The sequence below is a fragment of the Camelus ferus genome, chromosome 1 (assembly GCF_009834535.1).
Source record: "Camelus ferus isolate YT-003-E chromosome 1, BCGSAC_Cfer_1.0, whole genome shotgun sequence".
Lineage (NCBI taxonomy): Eukaryota > Metazoa > Chordata > Mammalia > Artiodactyla > Camelidae > Camelus > Camelus ferus.
The window spans coordinates 92,931,489-92,947,050 of NC_045696.1; the positions used below are offsets into that span (position 1 = coordinate 92,931,489).

General features: G+C 43.4%; 1 protein-coding gene across 1 annotated transcript in view; it reads left to right on the plus strand.

The window, feature by feature from the left end:
* The window catches only part of PLCH1 (phospholipase C eta 1), a 198,116-nt gene that overhangs the window by 160,848 nt on the left and 21,706 nt on the right, over nucleotides 1-15,562 (plus strand). Inside the window, 3 exon segments of the mRNA XM_032485844.1 lie at nucleotides 6,662-6,823; nucleotides 11,926-11,997; nucleotides 14,935-15,026. Of these exon segments, the coding sequence (XP_032341735.1) occupies nucleotides 6,662-6,823; nucleotides 11,926-11,997; nucleotides 14,935-15,026 (326 nt within the window).

The window sequence follows — 15,562 nt, forward strand, 5'->3', positions numbered from 1 at the left end:
TTTGAGTGAAATGTTTTTTCTCTTCCATTTTTTTTCTTTCTGTATTTGACCTTCTTATCTAGTGGTTTTGTGACTTCTTCCAATGGAACCCTAAGCATCACCCATCTGGTGCCCACACGTACACACACAGCCCACCTGTGCTCCAGGTTCCTAACCAGACAGTAGATTGATTGATTGGGGAGTTCTCTGCCACTGGAGATGTTGAAGCTATTACCCATCCAGTCACCAAGCAAACCAACATTTTGCTTGTCTTCTCACTCCTGCCCCTTTGATACTAAATTTATTTTATCTTCCACACAGTAGGGTTTTTTTTTTTAATGCTTCCTGTTACAAGCAAGGATCCCATTCCAGCTTTCATCACCACCTTGGTTCCATGTTATGAGACTAGCTCTCATATACTACAGCGTGGGGAGCGCCTTTAGTTTCTTTTGACTGTAAAGTGTAAATTCTTGACCACCTTTGCCCACTGTGAATGTGGAGCTCAGTTACATTTATGATCTGCAGTTCTCTTGTTTATATGAACCAAGATTATGACTTTTCTCCTTGTTAGCTCTTCTGTCATTGGAGCAGTGGGAGACTTCAGAGTATGAATGTACACTGTCGTATATGAACCCATATGTCTGTACAAATATATGTACCCAGACTTACATTCATTTTGGACTATATTTTTCTTTCTTTTTTCTTAAAGTATATAAAGAAAGTTTAATAAGATTTTTAAATGTTTGCTTAACAACTCTGACGAAACACTACCTTTTGCTACTTTCCTGACATAGTACTATTTTGTTTTTAAATATCTGAGCTAAAATCAGCTTTTAAATATCAACCATGTTTTCAGTCCTTGTTAACACCAGCACTATGGTAAGAACTTTATACTTACTTTCATCTTATTCCCAGAACTGTGGGGATGGAGTTGAAACTCTCCTTTCCAATGTTTGACAGATTGGGAAGATAGGGTTATGAGAGATGGAGTGACTAATCTAGTGATTAGTTCAGATGAGGAAAGTACATGGGCCATCCTTGGTTTCAAGCAGGATGTTGTGTACAACCCCTGAAATTATGTCTTTTGGGGAGTTCATCTAGCTGGAGAGAGACACTTACCACACCAGCAGCAAATCGTGAGTAGCAACAAATGTGACAAACTGTCATGCAATGTGGTCCTGACTCAGAAGAGAATGAGTTCAGAGAACAGAGAGCTGAGGTCGGGGGGAGTACCCAGAGAAGGTCAGGTGAGGTACTGGGGAGCTCAGGTTGGGAGCCAGCCTGCCCAGGTCAAACCTGGCTCTGCCGCTTGTTACCTTGATGACCTCAGGGAGCTCACTGGCCTCTCTGGACCTCAGTTTCTTCATCATCTTCTAAATGGACATGAAAATAATACCTCGAAGTGTTTTTCCAGCTGTGTCTCTGCCTGGCTGCACCTTCATAAGTTGCATTCATGTTCCTGGGGAGGGGCTGTGCCAGTTGGTCTGAACTGTGGTAGTGATGCCCTCCCCGGCTGGCACGAACCTCCTTTGACCTGGAGGAGGAGGAGGTCTACAGTCCTAGGGTACTCCCACGACCGTGCACAAGGACATTGCGGGACAGGCCATAAAGATTATGAGAATCCTGAAATCCAGAACATTTTCTTTACCTTCCTGGGATCTCTACTACTTAATTAAAAGAGCTGTTACTATTTGAAGACTATCTTGAGATGAACAGAAAGAATAAGGATTCTAAATTCTGTCTGATTCGTACTGAAAGCAACTGACTTAATGGGCTCTATAAGAATAAGCACTTTCGTACATCTGAAACTAATACACTATTGTAACTATACTCCAATTTAAAAAAAAAAAGAAATAATGAGTAGGAAATAGGAGTCACTCTCATCCTTTGCCAGAGTGGCATAAATTTGACTTTTTATGTACTAAAGGAAGGAAATTATTCCTTTAAATCAGATTCAGCTAAATGATTATTTAACTGAAGGGGAAGAAAGAAAAACGATGATTGTGAGAGCTATTAGTAAGTTTATCGCCTGTAAAAAACTCAGAACAATGCCTGGCACATAACCTGTGCTCAGTAAACCTTAGATACAGTCAGTGTCAAGAACAGCAGCTGCGACATGATTATCGCTAATACAAGGCCTGAGCTGCTCCCTGAGCAGAAGAAGGTGTTTTCAGGGAGTGAAAGGACCAAGCAGGCGACAGGAGAGGACAGGAATAAATGTGCAGCCTCGGATGCCTGAGAAGGGGCTGCTCTTCATCCGGGGTACACTCAAGTGACCCACATGGAAAGCTGTGCTGCACTCACAAAGGGCAGCTAATCGGCCCTCCTTCCTGTCTGCAGACTTTAGCCCAGAGAGGGAAAAAAGGCATTTTGGAAGGGTGAGGTATTCTAGGGTTTTGGTTTTTTGTTTTTGTGTTTTAAAGCAAAGATCCTCAACTTTGGCTGCACATTGAAATGACAGGCAAGCTTCCCAAAATCCCAGTGCAGTGGGTCCCACCCCAGAGATTGCCTTGTAGTCGGTCTGGGGCATGGCCTGGGATCTTGCTGCTCTCCCCAGTGAGCCCTGTGTGCAGCTGTGGGAGAGTCCCCTCTCCCTCTCTCTGGGGCAGCCCCTCTCGCCCACTCCCTCCCCTTTCCTGCTGTTTCCCAGCCTGGAGTGGTCAGCCTTCTGTGTTCCCAGTGATCCTTTCATTTCTCACTGGAAACAAAATCAGAATATGTGCAGTGTTGGATTTGTTTACTTGTGGCAGATATTCCTAGATCATATTTCTCTTGCGAAAATGGGAATTAGGAACCCTGACTGCTTCTCATGCGGGACCTACTCCAGACGTGGAAAGGCCGCCCTCCCCTCCTCCTGCTCCAGCTGCAGCACCCTCCCTCTCCCCTTGGCTCAGGGAACTGAAGAGCAAGATGCATGTGGCTCCAGCTGTGGTCCCTGCGGCAGCTGCATGGTGGGCGACAGGTTGCCAGGTCAGGTGTCTGCCTCAGCTTTCTCTCACTAGTGCTACTGGGTTCCAGGCCAAATGATAAATATATTAATGAAACCTCAGCCACATGTTAATTTATTCTCATCCTGTAAGTCACAGGGAAGAAAAAGATCAACAGGGCAGAAATATCATTCCTTCAGCAACTCCCGGTGTTGAGAGGATGTGAAGTGAATAATTGTAGCCTTTGTGTTAAGCATGCATTATTTCACCAGCACCAGTCAGTCCAGCTTTGTATTTTCAGCCTTGTTTTGCTGATGGTGAGTGTTTGGGCGTAACTTGCCACAGTTCATCTCCTTGCCAACTCCTCTCGTGGCCTCGAGCCAGGGAAGGAAACTGATGCTTTCAGGGGGTGTTCTGTGTGACCCCGGGCACGCTAGGTGCTCTCACACGCTTTGTCTTTTGAACTCCCCAACAAACATGCTCCCTGCCAGGCTCTGGGTCCCTTGATGAAACGCATTGGAAATTCGAGACTTGGAGTTCCTTTCTCAGGTTCACTGCTGACCTTAAGTGAAACCTACTGTTTTTCCACAGAAGGATTGTGGTGAGAGATTACCCAGGTGTCATACAGGAATAACAGTTGTTTAAAATATGAGCCTGCTCAATTGACTCAAGAATTTATCAAAAAAAAAAGAATTTATCTTTTTCTGTAACAGTATAAAAGGGATGGCTGCCACACTGCATGATGAAATATATATAGAATTTTGAATCGAAAATCTTAGGTTCCAGTTCAGCTACTTAATAGGCAAGTGTGTTTGGACAGTCTCTCTGCCTCTGCATCACCAAGAGGAACATTTGGCTAGTCCTTGTGCCGCCTTAAAGGGTGTTGGGCGACTCAAATGAAGCGCTGTTACGTGACAGTGCCTTGTGAGCCTTAGCACAACATACGTGTAGTCTTAATTGCTTTTTCTGTATTTTCCTGTGCTCTTTTCTCCATGTTCACATGGTTCCTGGTTCTCATCAATGCTGTTTTCTCCAGGCCATTGCTTGTGCTGGAATGCTGTCACCCTGCTCTTGGCAAGATCGTCAACTCTTATTCATCTCAGTGGGTTGATTTGTGGCCCCTGAAATATATGTCCACGTCCTACCAGCTGGTACCTATGAATTTGGCCTTATTTGGAAAAAGAGTGTTTGTAAATGTAATTAAGTTAAGAATCTTGAGATGAGATCATTCTGGATTAATGGAGTGAGCCTTAAAAATCCAATGGTGTGTCCTTTGTGTGTGTGTGTGTGTATATGTGTATGTATAAGAGCAGCTCCCCCTTCATTATTGTTGGGAGTGGGGACACACAGGACAAGGCCATGTGAAGACAGAGGCGGGGACTGGAGCTCTGCTGCCACATGCTTGGCACCACCATAACTGGAAGGAGCAAGGAAGGATTTTTCCCTTGAGGAGGAAGTGTACCCTGCCCACAGCTGACTTCATACTTCTGGCCTCTAGAACTGTGAGAAAATAAGTATCTCTTGGTTTTAAGCTACCATGTTTGTGATAATTTGTTACAGCAGCCACAGGAACCTCATACACTCACCTTTGAAAGCTGGGCAAGAGGCCCCTCCTCTGTGTGCCCATCTGTCACTCTACTCCCCGCTGTTGTGTAATTATCCACTGATGTGTCTGGCTTCTCCTCGACACTGAGAGTTTTGTGACAGTGGGTTTGCGCCTTGTTAACGTTTTAACCTGGCAGAGCCACTCCGTGCCTGTTTGTTTTATGCAGAACGCTCTCAGACTCTCTTACCTTGATTGAACCCCCCACCAGCACATCGGCCTAGGCTCTTAGTGCTCATGGTGGGAACCATGTGTCTGGCTCTTCGTCTGTACGTACCTTTCCTCCTCCTGCACGTGCTGCCAGGTTAATAATATTTCTAAAGTACGACTCAGACACTTGTCTACCCAGAGACTCTCAGCTACTCCACACCTCTTGCTTTCAGGTGTCTCCACAACCTGGCCCCAAAGTGCTTTTCCATCTTTATCTGCCACTACCATCCTCAATGAATTTCCACTTTAGGGAAACTAATCTGTTCCTGTGTTTATAAAACACACTTTGCTAGATTGATTGAGGAGAGGGAAACCCATTTCTTCATCAATGTTAAGTTGTAGTTACCATGCCAAGCCCAGAGCATTCCCACCACTTCTTTGAGGTCTTCTTGGTCACCTAGGCGGGGATGCCATGTTCCTTCTCAGAACTGCTGTTGTACTGGTCGTCTGTGCCTCTGCAGGCCGCTGGGCAGACCAGAGTAGGCTATTTGGGGACATGCCTTTGCTAGCCTAATAGGGTGCTTGCTCCTGTGATGTCAAGGACCAGCCCTTTTCCATCTTTGTGTCTCCTCAGGCCCTGAGGGCCTCCAGTGAGGTGGAGTGCCTCATTCACTGGGTATATTAAAGATACTCATGCATGTGATATTATTGTAGGGAAATTAAATAATCTATCCTGATGTAGCCTTTTTTTCTCCAAATTTCCTTTAATGTTTGTATAGCTTTGCTCTTACAAGATTTTGTGTTACTATGTGTTATTGAAAAACTGCTCATTCTGTAGAATTTAAATTTTATGACCTCTTAGTAACAAATTTGCAAGTGGAAAAACGAGTCTTAAACTTTTGGTGAGGACTAGGGAAATTATTCTGGTGGAAGGAGTGCCCCTTTCCTTACCTTGGGGTGGGTTGGCCTTTGGCAAGTGGCTGAAGAATTTACGGAGGGTGCTGGACATGGGGAGAGGTGAAGAGGGTGGAGGAAGGGAGAGCAGTGAGCAGAGCCTGGGTCGTTGGTTTCAGGTACGACAAGGTGGCCAGAAGGCTGTGCTAAGCAAGACTTCTAGGCAATCTGTGTACCTGGATCACCTAAAAATTGTGGAAGTCATCATCTAGACACAGGTAGAGCTTCGTTAACCAAGACGTTTGAGATTAATTGAGATCGTTAAGTATAGGGATGAATCATGGCACAGGGCAGTGGTGAGTTCCCTCCAATTACACAGTGGGACAGAGATAGGAAAGACATTTTATCTTGGAATAACCCTCATTTCCAGAGATTTCCATAGGATTCTTTTCCCCTCTGTAAAGGAAGTGATTTATTTTAAATAGCATATTTTAATTAATTAATTAATTAATTAATTAATTAATTAATATTGAAGTACAGTCAATTACAATGTGTCAATCTCTGGTGCACAGCACACTGTCCCCATCTTGCATATGCATACATAAATTTGTTTTCATATTTTTTTCCATTAAACGTTATTGCAAGATATTGAGCATTAAGTAGCATATTCTTGCTCAAATTTACCTGTGTAAACATAGAAAACATAGTCTCCAAAAACTTTGCCAGGCCTTCCCTCTAGTGAAAGCATGGAATAGCACAGGGGCAGGGGCTTAGGAGCCCTGAGTTTGAATACTACCTCAGTGATTTACTAGCTTTGTTACCTCGAGCAACTTACTTAGTTTCTCTAAGCATCAGATTCTGCATCTCTGATATGGAAATGATTATAGGACTATAAGGATGTTGAAAGTTGAATGTTCTTATATTAATCACTATTTTATGGGATTGTGGAGGCCTGGGGGAGAAGGACAACAGTGGTACAGCACACTTAACGTCTTGCAGGTGACGGAGAGATCAGCTACAGAAGCCACGCCGGCTTGAGTGAAGGGTGTACTCTAAGTGATTCTGTATTTCTTAAGGGAAATTGTTTCCGTTGCTTAACTCTTTGCAGAATAACGGGACCACTGAGCATCAGGTGGAATCTTTCATCAGGAAAAAACTGGAGTCGTTGTTAAAAGAATCTCAAATTCGAGACAAGGAAGATCCCGATAGTTTCACGGTGAGGGCGCTGCTGAAGGCCACGCATGAAGGCTTAAATGCACACCTGAAACAGGTATACAGTTCCCTCTTGTACTTGTCCTTTGACAGGAAAAAGAAAGCCCCTCATATGTTGTTTCTGATCATTTGACTTGTTGTGGAATGCTGCTCCAGTTTCTTCTGTTTCTGTCCTCATATTGCTAGAGGTAACAAAAATCTCTTCCTGCAAAATGATGTGAGCAGTAGTGAATAAAAGTCACATGGGCAGGTAGGGTAGAAATGACTCATATACGGCTTCACCGGGACCCTCGGGACAAAGCCCAGTGCCCCTGTGTTCACCTTTCCGGCATGTGCTCAGGTGTGGGTGGGGGCTCGAGACCACCACGTACTTGGCCCTCCCACCATCCCCATTCAGTCAACCTCTGTGCCCTGTTGACCACACCTCTGGAATGTGTCTGTCTACTTCTCTTCGTCTCCATGGCTATGTCCTAACTCAGGCCAGTGTCCACTCTCACCCAGACTTCTCTTGCCCTCTTTCAATCTAATCTCCACTCTGAAATCAGTGTGATGTTTTAAGAATACAAATCTGATCATGTCACACCACCGTTGCAAATTCTTCAGTGGCTTCCTGTCATGCTTGGAATAGAAGACAAACTCTTTAACCAGCCTTTCAAGGACCTACATAATTGCATCCTTACTGACCTCTCCAGTCTCAGATCTCGCCATTTTCACACCACCGCTGCCTGCAGTTGTCACACCAGCCACAACTGTCTAAATGCCCTGGTCCTCCTTGGATTCCATTTTCCTTGTCTGGAACACTCCGTTTCCACATCCACTGTGGCTAACTCCTACTTAGGCTTTTAAATCCCAGCGTCAATGTGATGTTTTAAACGAGCCCTACCTTGACCCCTGGATTAGGTTAGCTGTCCTCTTTATATGGTTGATGGTGGCCTGTTGTATCTTCTTTTTCATGAAGTTTTTTTTTTTTTTTAACACACTTGCAGTTACTCAGTATCTGTCTTCTCAACTAGACTGTAGATTCCATGAAGGCAGGAACCACGCCAGTATTGATGACTGTTATTTTTCTGACTTGAATAGGGCCTGGGACTTGAATAAGGCCTGTGTGACCTTCATATACAGTTGCTGAATGAATGAATGGTTTGGGCTCTGGTTGAGATTTTTATTCTGCTTTCTAATAAAAATAACATAAATGGGCAAGGAAGAGGGGTAGTGGTTTCTTGATGTTGTCACTGCAGGACACTGAGGGCATTTATTCTGGCCCAGAGATCCCTGTGGTCCCTGGCTTAGCCTTCCCTGCTCTTGCCGCCAGTCCTCCAGGGCTCAGAGCCCCCCAGGCAGAGGGAAGACCGTGCGGCGGTGACTACACTTGGAGCTGAGTGACCACTTAGCGTTGGTGGTTACTTTCTGGGGCCTGCAGAAGTCCGGCCATTCAGTCACCTGGCTATTGCCCAGGTCTGTTTCCTTTGCAAACATAGAAAACCCTAATTCAAAATGGCTTAACTAATGAACAAATATGTTGGGTCAGGTAAGTGGCAAGTTCATTTGCAGAGTGGCCTTCAAGGTGGGCTTAATTCAGAGGCTCAGCAGGGTCCTCAAAGACCCATCTTTCTGTTCTAACTACCATGTGATTAGCATCATCCCATGTCTGGTTCCCCCTCTCTTGATGGCTACGGGGTGACTAGGACCCTGAGCTACGTGTTTCTTGGTCCAAGTCCAACAGACCAGAGTTTGTGCCAAGCTCTGGTTGGGCAACTTAGCTCACATGCCCACCCCTGAGCTGATCACCATGGCCTTGGGTATGTGTCCTTCTTGGAGCAGTAATTTTGCAAGGGTAGGGATAATATTGGCATGCCAATGCCAATGAGAACTTAACCCTGGAACTGGCACCAAGGTCAGCCCCTCTGAAACTGCATATTGGAGGGGCAGAATGGAGAACCGGGGAGACAACCAAGATGGCAGTTGCTGCATTACTGCCCTTACAGTTTATCATACAGTTTTGAATTTTCTTAAACATTTCTATAAATAGCAGTAAGCCTCTTCCCTTCCTCTCTTCTCCTCCAGCCTCTTATTTTCAGCCACATGAATGTCTGTAAGATCACATTCAGTTAGCCCAGTCTGATTTCTGCCTCTTATCCCTGGTGAACTCTCTTTGGCTGATCTGAGCCATCACTTCCCCTTATGCTTTTGGAGAAGCTTTTGCCCCATCCTAGATCATTCCAACTGGAAAGGCCACAGTGGGTCTTGGAGATCTTTGAAGAAACAAATCAAGCCCATCTTTCTTTTTATGAAAGTGATCCTAGTGGTAATTTCCCCATCAGGTAAGATGGCAAGGGACCTCAACTTTCAGAGCTGTAGTGGAACAAGACTCATCCTCCTTTTACTTATTTTTTACTTTCCCTAAAATCTGGCTGACTGCGAGAATGCATTAGACTTGCATAAAGTAAATGGAGCCTGCAACTTTAATAAGCTGGACTATGAAGTGTTAAGGGTTTTAACCCTGCTGTTGGGTTAGGTTTTAAAATAAGATTTTCCTTCAGTGGGCAAGTGAAGACAAGCCACTGTTGAGACAAGCCCATCTGTGTCAGATACATATGCATGTTTAGATGCAAGGCTGAGAATGTGCTGCGGGATTCAGGACAGCACGTCACTGCAGCTCCTTCTTCCCGGGTCGTCACTCAGCAGGGCAGCACTGTGTTCTTCTTGTGCCGTCTTTTCCCCGGAGATCCCGGCAGTGAAATACAAATGAAATTCTCATCCTTCATGCTGGAAGAACTAGTGAGCTCAAGAAAGATGCCTGCCTTCCTGAGAGTTCTTGAATTCACTCCTTTCTCTAAATCCCAGCTGCGGCCATCTGGATAACCTTAATTATTCCCCAAATGGACTTTTCTAGCTCTTCTGCTGTCCCGCTCCCTCTCGTCTCTCAGTTACACTACTACCATAGTGATGTTGCAGATTTGTGCGTCGATCATGTCATTCTCCTATTTTAAACCATTCAAAGGCTCTTCATAGTTTAGAAGATAAAGTTCAAATTTAAGCTATAGCCCAAAATATCCTTTGTCCATGATCTGACCCCTGCTCTGACACATCCACTCATGCACGTGTGTATAGTTCCTGGAAGGTTCCATGTTCCTAGCACTTGGCCTTTGTGTTTGCTCTTTCCTTGGCCACAACACACTTCCCCTTCCTCACCTCACATAGGTAATGTCTACCTATCTTCTGGCTTGAAGTCCTCCTTGATCCTCAAGTCTGGGCATGTTGCCTTCCCATGCCATCAGGCAGTGCCCTGAACTTTGCCCATCATAGTCTTATAGTGAGTTAAGATCATTTGTCTCCACCGTAAGAGTGTAAGCCCATTGAGGACAGAGTCTGCATCTCTCTTGTTTGCTTTCTCCCTTGTATGCATGTCAAGTTCCCAGCACAAGTTCTGACCCGTGAATTCAATGAAAGATGTGCTGATGCTCAAGAAGTCAGTATGGACACATATTTGTGTACATTCCTCTTCTACATAGAGGGAATGCAGAGTGGGGCAGGGGAGCAAGCCAGAGAGGAGACTTCGAGCTACACAGTTTTATCACCAACTAGCTTTGTAACTTTGGGTACATTAACTAACCTTGCCATACTTTGATTTTTATTATCTGCAAAATTGGGATTTTAATTATACTGATGTCCATGGGTGGTTGTATACACTGAGAATATATGTAGTGCACTCAGTATGCTCCTTGGGGCATAGTAGGTGCCCACTGAATAGGATGACCCTGTTCCTCAACTTGCCTGGGAGAGCCCCGCTTTATCCCTATTGTCCCAGCGTAATTATTGTAAGTGCCCCATTTCACTCTTAGTCCTGATTTGGACAATAAATAACATGGCCCATCTGAGTTCCTTTCTGGTTTTAGGAGGTTAATTGGTCCCCTCCTCCCCCACCTCACAGATAAGAGAACTGAGGTCAAGAGAAGGGCCTTTGCCAAAGGACCTGTAGCTACTTGGTGGCAGAACTGGATCTCCTGACTTGGAGGGCAGAGTTACTTCTGTGACCACATCTGTCTGCCTTCTTAATTCCAGGGTTTTTGAATAGTTAGTGATCAGTGTTAACAGATCTTCAATGGCAGTCAATACATACAAACCAGTCAACGAAAATTACCCTGTAAACCTGCTACTCACCCTCCTCCAGCATTGTCTGAACTGCCTCTTTCCCCAGCCCAGTTCTCATTCTTCCCCCTCCTCACCCCAAACTGCATCTTTAATTATTCGCTATGGATATATGTAGATGCTCTCCCTGACCTTTTGATTTTAGTGGTTTTGCTCACCCACGTTTATTGCACTTCCATGATTATCTCTGTTCAGCTGGAAGTCCTGGGAGGTCGGGGCCTGTTGGCCTCTCCTTACGTCATGTAATTAGCAGTGAATCACCTAATCATATTTTTAGGGATAACAATTGGATAAGAGTCTAAACCTTTTCAGCGAGGTGGCCTTTCTGTCCCCTTGGAGTATGGAGAGCTCTAGCCTGGAAAAGTAATTCAGTGAGGAGGAATGCAGAGGCCACAGCACCTCTTTCCAGTGCTCGCCACAGAGGGAGTGATTTCAGTGAGCAGATAAGCTTTGTTGTAGTTTACTCAGTGAAGGAAAGAAAAACACTCTTACTACCTCCTAGATATACTTGGATTTTACTTATTTTTTAACATTTCCAAATTCCAAATAGCAGTATTCCATCAATGCGGTTACTTTTTTTTATTCACTGAATTGGCTCTTAATGACTTCTGGCCATTTTTAAAAAATTAAATCTGCTTTTAACTAAAGATGATTTATTCCCCCTTAGGGCATTCAAAAGAATACACTGGCTGTGGAGAGCCTTGTGAACGGGCCCTGGAGAGGCCTGCGTGTCTGGGTGTTTCCGAGAGGGCCCAGATCCCAACTTTGGGAAGGTGTTGGCAGTTGCCATCTCCTGGCTGGGGCCCGGGCCTCTCTGTGCAGTGTCCCCCCTCCATCCCCACCAAGAGAGAAAGAGCCACTTTGGGGAAGTAGGTGGGGTGGAGCAGGAGGAGCTGAACAGGACCTGCTCCCTGCCCACCTAGAGTCAGAAGGAGGGAGGGACCCTGCCAGAACTAAGAAAGAGACAAAAGCAAAGAAGACAAATAGTCATATTATACTTTATTTTCTCAGCATCCAGATGTGAAGGAGAGTGGAAAGAAAGCACATGGACGATCCCTCATGACCAACTTTGGAAAACATAAGGTAGGAATTAAGAGCGATAAATGTATATGATTCAGTTAATGTAAAGAGTCTGGAAGGTAACAGGAGAATAGCACCTTGACCTTGGAATAACTGAAGATTTCCTAAACAGGAACCTAGAAAAGGAGAAAGTTGATGATTAAACTACTTTAAAATTTAAGAACATCTGTTCATCAAAAGTATCAAAGAGCAAATAGCATACTGGGAAAGGATATTTTCAATACACCTACCTGACAAAGGACTTGTGTCTTGAATATATAAAGAATTTCTACCAAAAGAAAAAAAAAAAAAACAGGGACCCAAAATTTTAAAAAATGGGCAAAAGGCTTACATGCGCTTCACAAAAGAAGATACCCAGGTGGCTAATATGGAGAAGGTCCTCACTGTCATCAATCCTCTGGGAAACAGAAACTAAAACAACGGTGAGATTCCACATCCACCCACCACAACAGCGAACACAGAGGCTGACAACCCTGTTTGTCAGAGAGGATGTTGGGCAACTTGAACTCTCATAAAGTGCTAACGGGAACCTTCATTTGTGCAGCTGCTTCACACTGTTTCACAGTATCGACTAAAGCCACACTGTGAACTGTATCTTACCAGTTCCATTTTTAGGGATGTGCCATGAGACTGAAACAATGATATTTACAGTGGCGTTACTTGTAATACAAACAGGAAACAGTTTGAATGTCCATCGACCATAGAATGAATACAAATTGTGGTGTATTCATACAGGGCGTATTTATCAGCAGTGAGCATGACAAAATTACAACTTCATGCAATAGTATGAGCTTTATGAACGTGACACTGAGCCAATGAAGCCAGACTCAAGAGAGTGCATACAGTTTGATTCCATTTATATGAAGTTCCAAAACAGGCCAAAAAAAAAAAAAAAATCTCTGGGATAAAAGGCAAGATAAGAGATACCTTTGGGGAGAAGGTGATGACCAAACAGGAGACTCGGAAGGTTTTGGGGGCAGATAATATTCCGTTTCCTCATTTGAGTGGTTTCGCTTTGTGGAAAGTCATCATGCTGTACACCTATGATTCTTGTACTTTTCTAAACGTTCATGTGATACTTGAATAAAAAGGTAGCACATGTTAAATAAAAAATCAGTTATTAGGTGATGAACTTTCTGCATGAGGTTTCTCTAAGTCCATTTCTTTGGACTTTAAGGATTGCTGTATGTGGAATTTCCTGCCCCATCAATAGCATAATTTTTAAAAGGTTGGACAAAGTAGTCATAATAAACTGAAAACAGCCAAAATGTTCTCCCATAAAGACTGGTTAAATAAATCATGATTCACTCACACATTGGACAATTATGCAGCCATTAAAAGGTGATCTCTCTAAAGAGCTCAACATGCAAAATGTTAAAAAAGATGAAAAATTGGTTCTATGGTATGTTAACCATGATGTGTCAAAACTCTATGTCCAGAAAATATATCATCATTTCTCCAAATACCTGTCATTGGTGATTCATTACTTATTTCTACTTTTTGCACTTTATATTTAAAAATACCTTAAAAAGACAGATTTTTATTGTAATACCTCAGATTACCAGTTATATGTGGAATTGGAGAATATTTCATTTCTTGATTACAACTACTCATTTAAATTATTTTCCAAAGTAAATCTTTTAGGAAGTACTTTAGCTACTATAGAATTATAATTTATGATATGTCAAGTCCTAAGAATGAATGTCCACAAGGCTATTTATAGATTATTTTAGTATCAATAGAATGTGGCTTACAGAATGACTTTCCATGCCATTTCATTTAATCATCACAAAAATACTAATCCTTTAGAATAAGTATTACTGCCTGCCCTTTAAAAAATCACAGTAGGAAGCTTGAGAAGTTAGCCAATTTATCTGCTTGGTGAGAGGCCCGTTTGGAACATGAGATCATCAGATACTGGGTTCCCACACCATGGACACTGAGGTTCTTGAGGCATAAATAAGACCAGAGAAGTTTCCAGACTAAATTGGTGCCTACTGTCAATACAATAGAGTTGAGTGTGTTTACGCCAACACTGTAGCTTAATTTTTTATTTGTTGAGAATGAGAAAACTCTGGAAGCTGATGTGGTCCTGTGGTAACGTGGAGATGGAGTCCCTTTCCTTTTCTAAGCCACGTTCCCCAGATGTCCAGGGTACTCTGTCTAGAAGTCCTCCCTTTGTTTGTAGAAGCTATGTTTTTGGTGGCCAGGTTTTCTTCAATTAGTAGGGTCCCTCCCCATGATATGTATGGTTGAGATATGTGTTGCCAAATATTGGGGTTATCTCCATTATGGTGGGGACAAAACTGCATGATTCCTAAGAGGATTTATGTCTATGAGCTGATCAGTCCAGAAGACACCAGATTACTCCTACAGTCTTTCAGCCTGAATGCTGTAGGTAACAATTTCCGTTCTGCTCTAGAAATTAAAATGGGTCAAAATCTCAAAAGAACAAATTGATTTGAATGGGTTTTGGTGCCCATATTGAAAAGCAGGAATAGTAGTTATTCATTTTAAAAAATTACTATTTTTTAAAAAAAAATTATATCTACCTTTAATAAGTAAGTCAGTAGGAATAATGAGCTTCCTTTATAAGAGGAAATCCCTTAGAATCATTTAAATAGATACTACAACTTTGACCCCTACCCCTCTTAGAAACCTTCAATGCATGACTAATAGTTTTTCTAAGATCTGCGTCTTGTGTGGTTTAAAAGTCAGTATTAGAGCATGAAACCCTCGGGTTCGCCTTAATATTTTAATATAGCTTTGGCCATAGACATGCTTGTTATTGAGGCAAGCTGCAATATTTGGTCAATTTTTTTCCTCTGAATTACTGTCCTTCTGTGTGTGTGTATTCTAAAGCCCATTTAATTCTCTGTACCTTGTGGATGTGCTGGATGCCGTGAGTCTGTATTAAGTTCACTCTGATTTTTCTGGCAGAAAACCACAAAATCACGGTCTAAATCCTGTAGTACTGAAGACGAGGAGGACACACAGCAGAATCCTGGCAAGGAGACTGGCCAGCTGTGCAGGTAAGAAAGCTCTCCACATTTCTTGCTCAGACTCCCAGGGCCTGTCCATCCTCATCAGCGTGGCTGTTTTAGTTGTGTGTGTCTGGAAAATCAGATCATAAAGTGAAGTGCTCAGTGCAGGGGGCATGTGAAGATCAACTGGGTATGAGGTGGTAATCCTCGTAGGACTTGCTGCTTAGTGCTCAGTGAGCGCCTAGTGCTAGCTGTACCAGTTGTCAGGTGAAAGGTGTCGTCAGAGGAGAGGGAGTGGCCCTGTGCACTAGTACAGGGGGCTCTCACAGGAGACTGAGGAGAAGAGAGATGATAAGCACATGTTATGGGCCAGGGGTATGAAAGCAGCCAGGCTTTAAACTCTTGTTCTTTCAACTTTAATGTGGGGAGGGGTCAGCTCTTCATTTGGATCTATTTCTTAGGGTCATTGTCAGGATTAAAGGAATTAAACTATTTAGCCTGATGAGCCCTACCCCAGTTAACTAAGTGTTCAAAAGTATTAGTTGTTATTTTCTTTACTTCTGCCAGCAGAATTCAGGATGAGT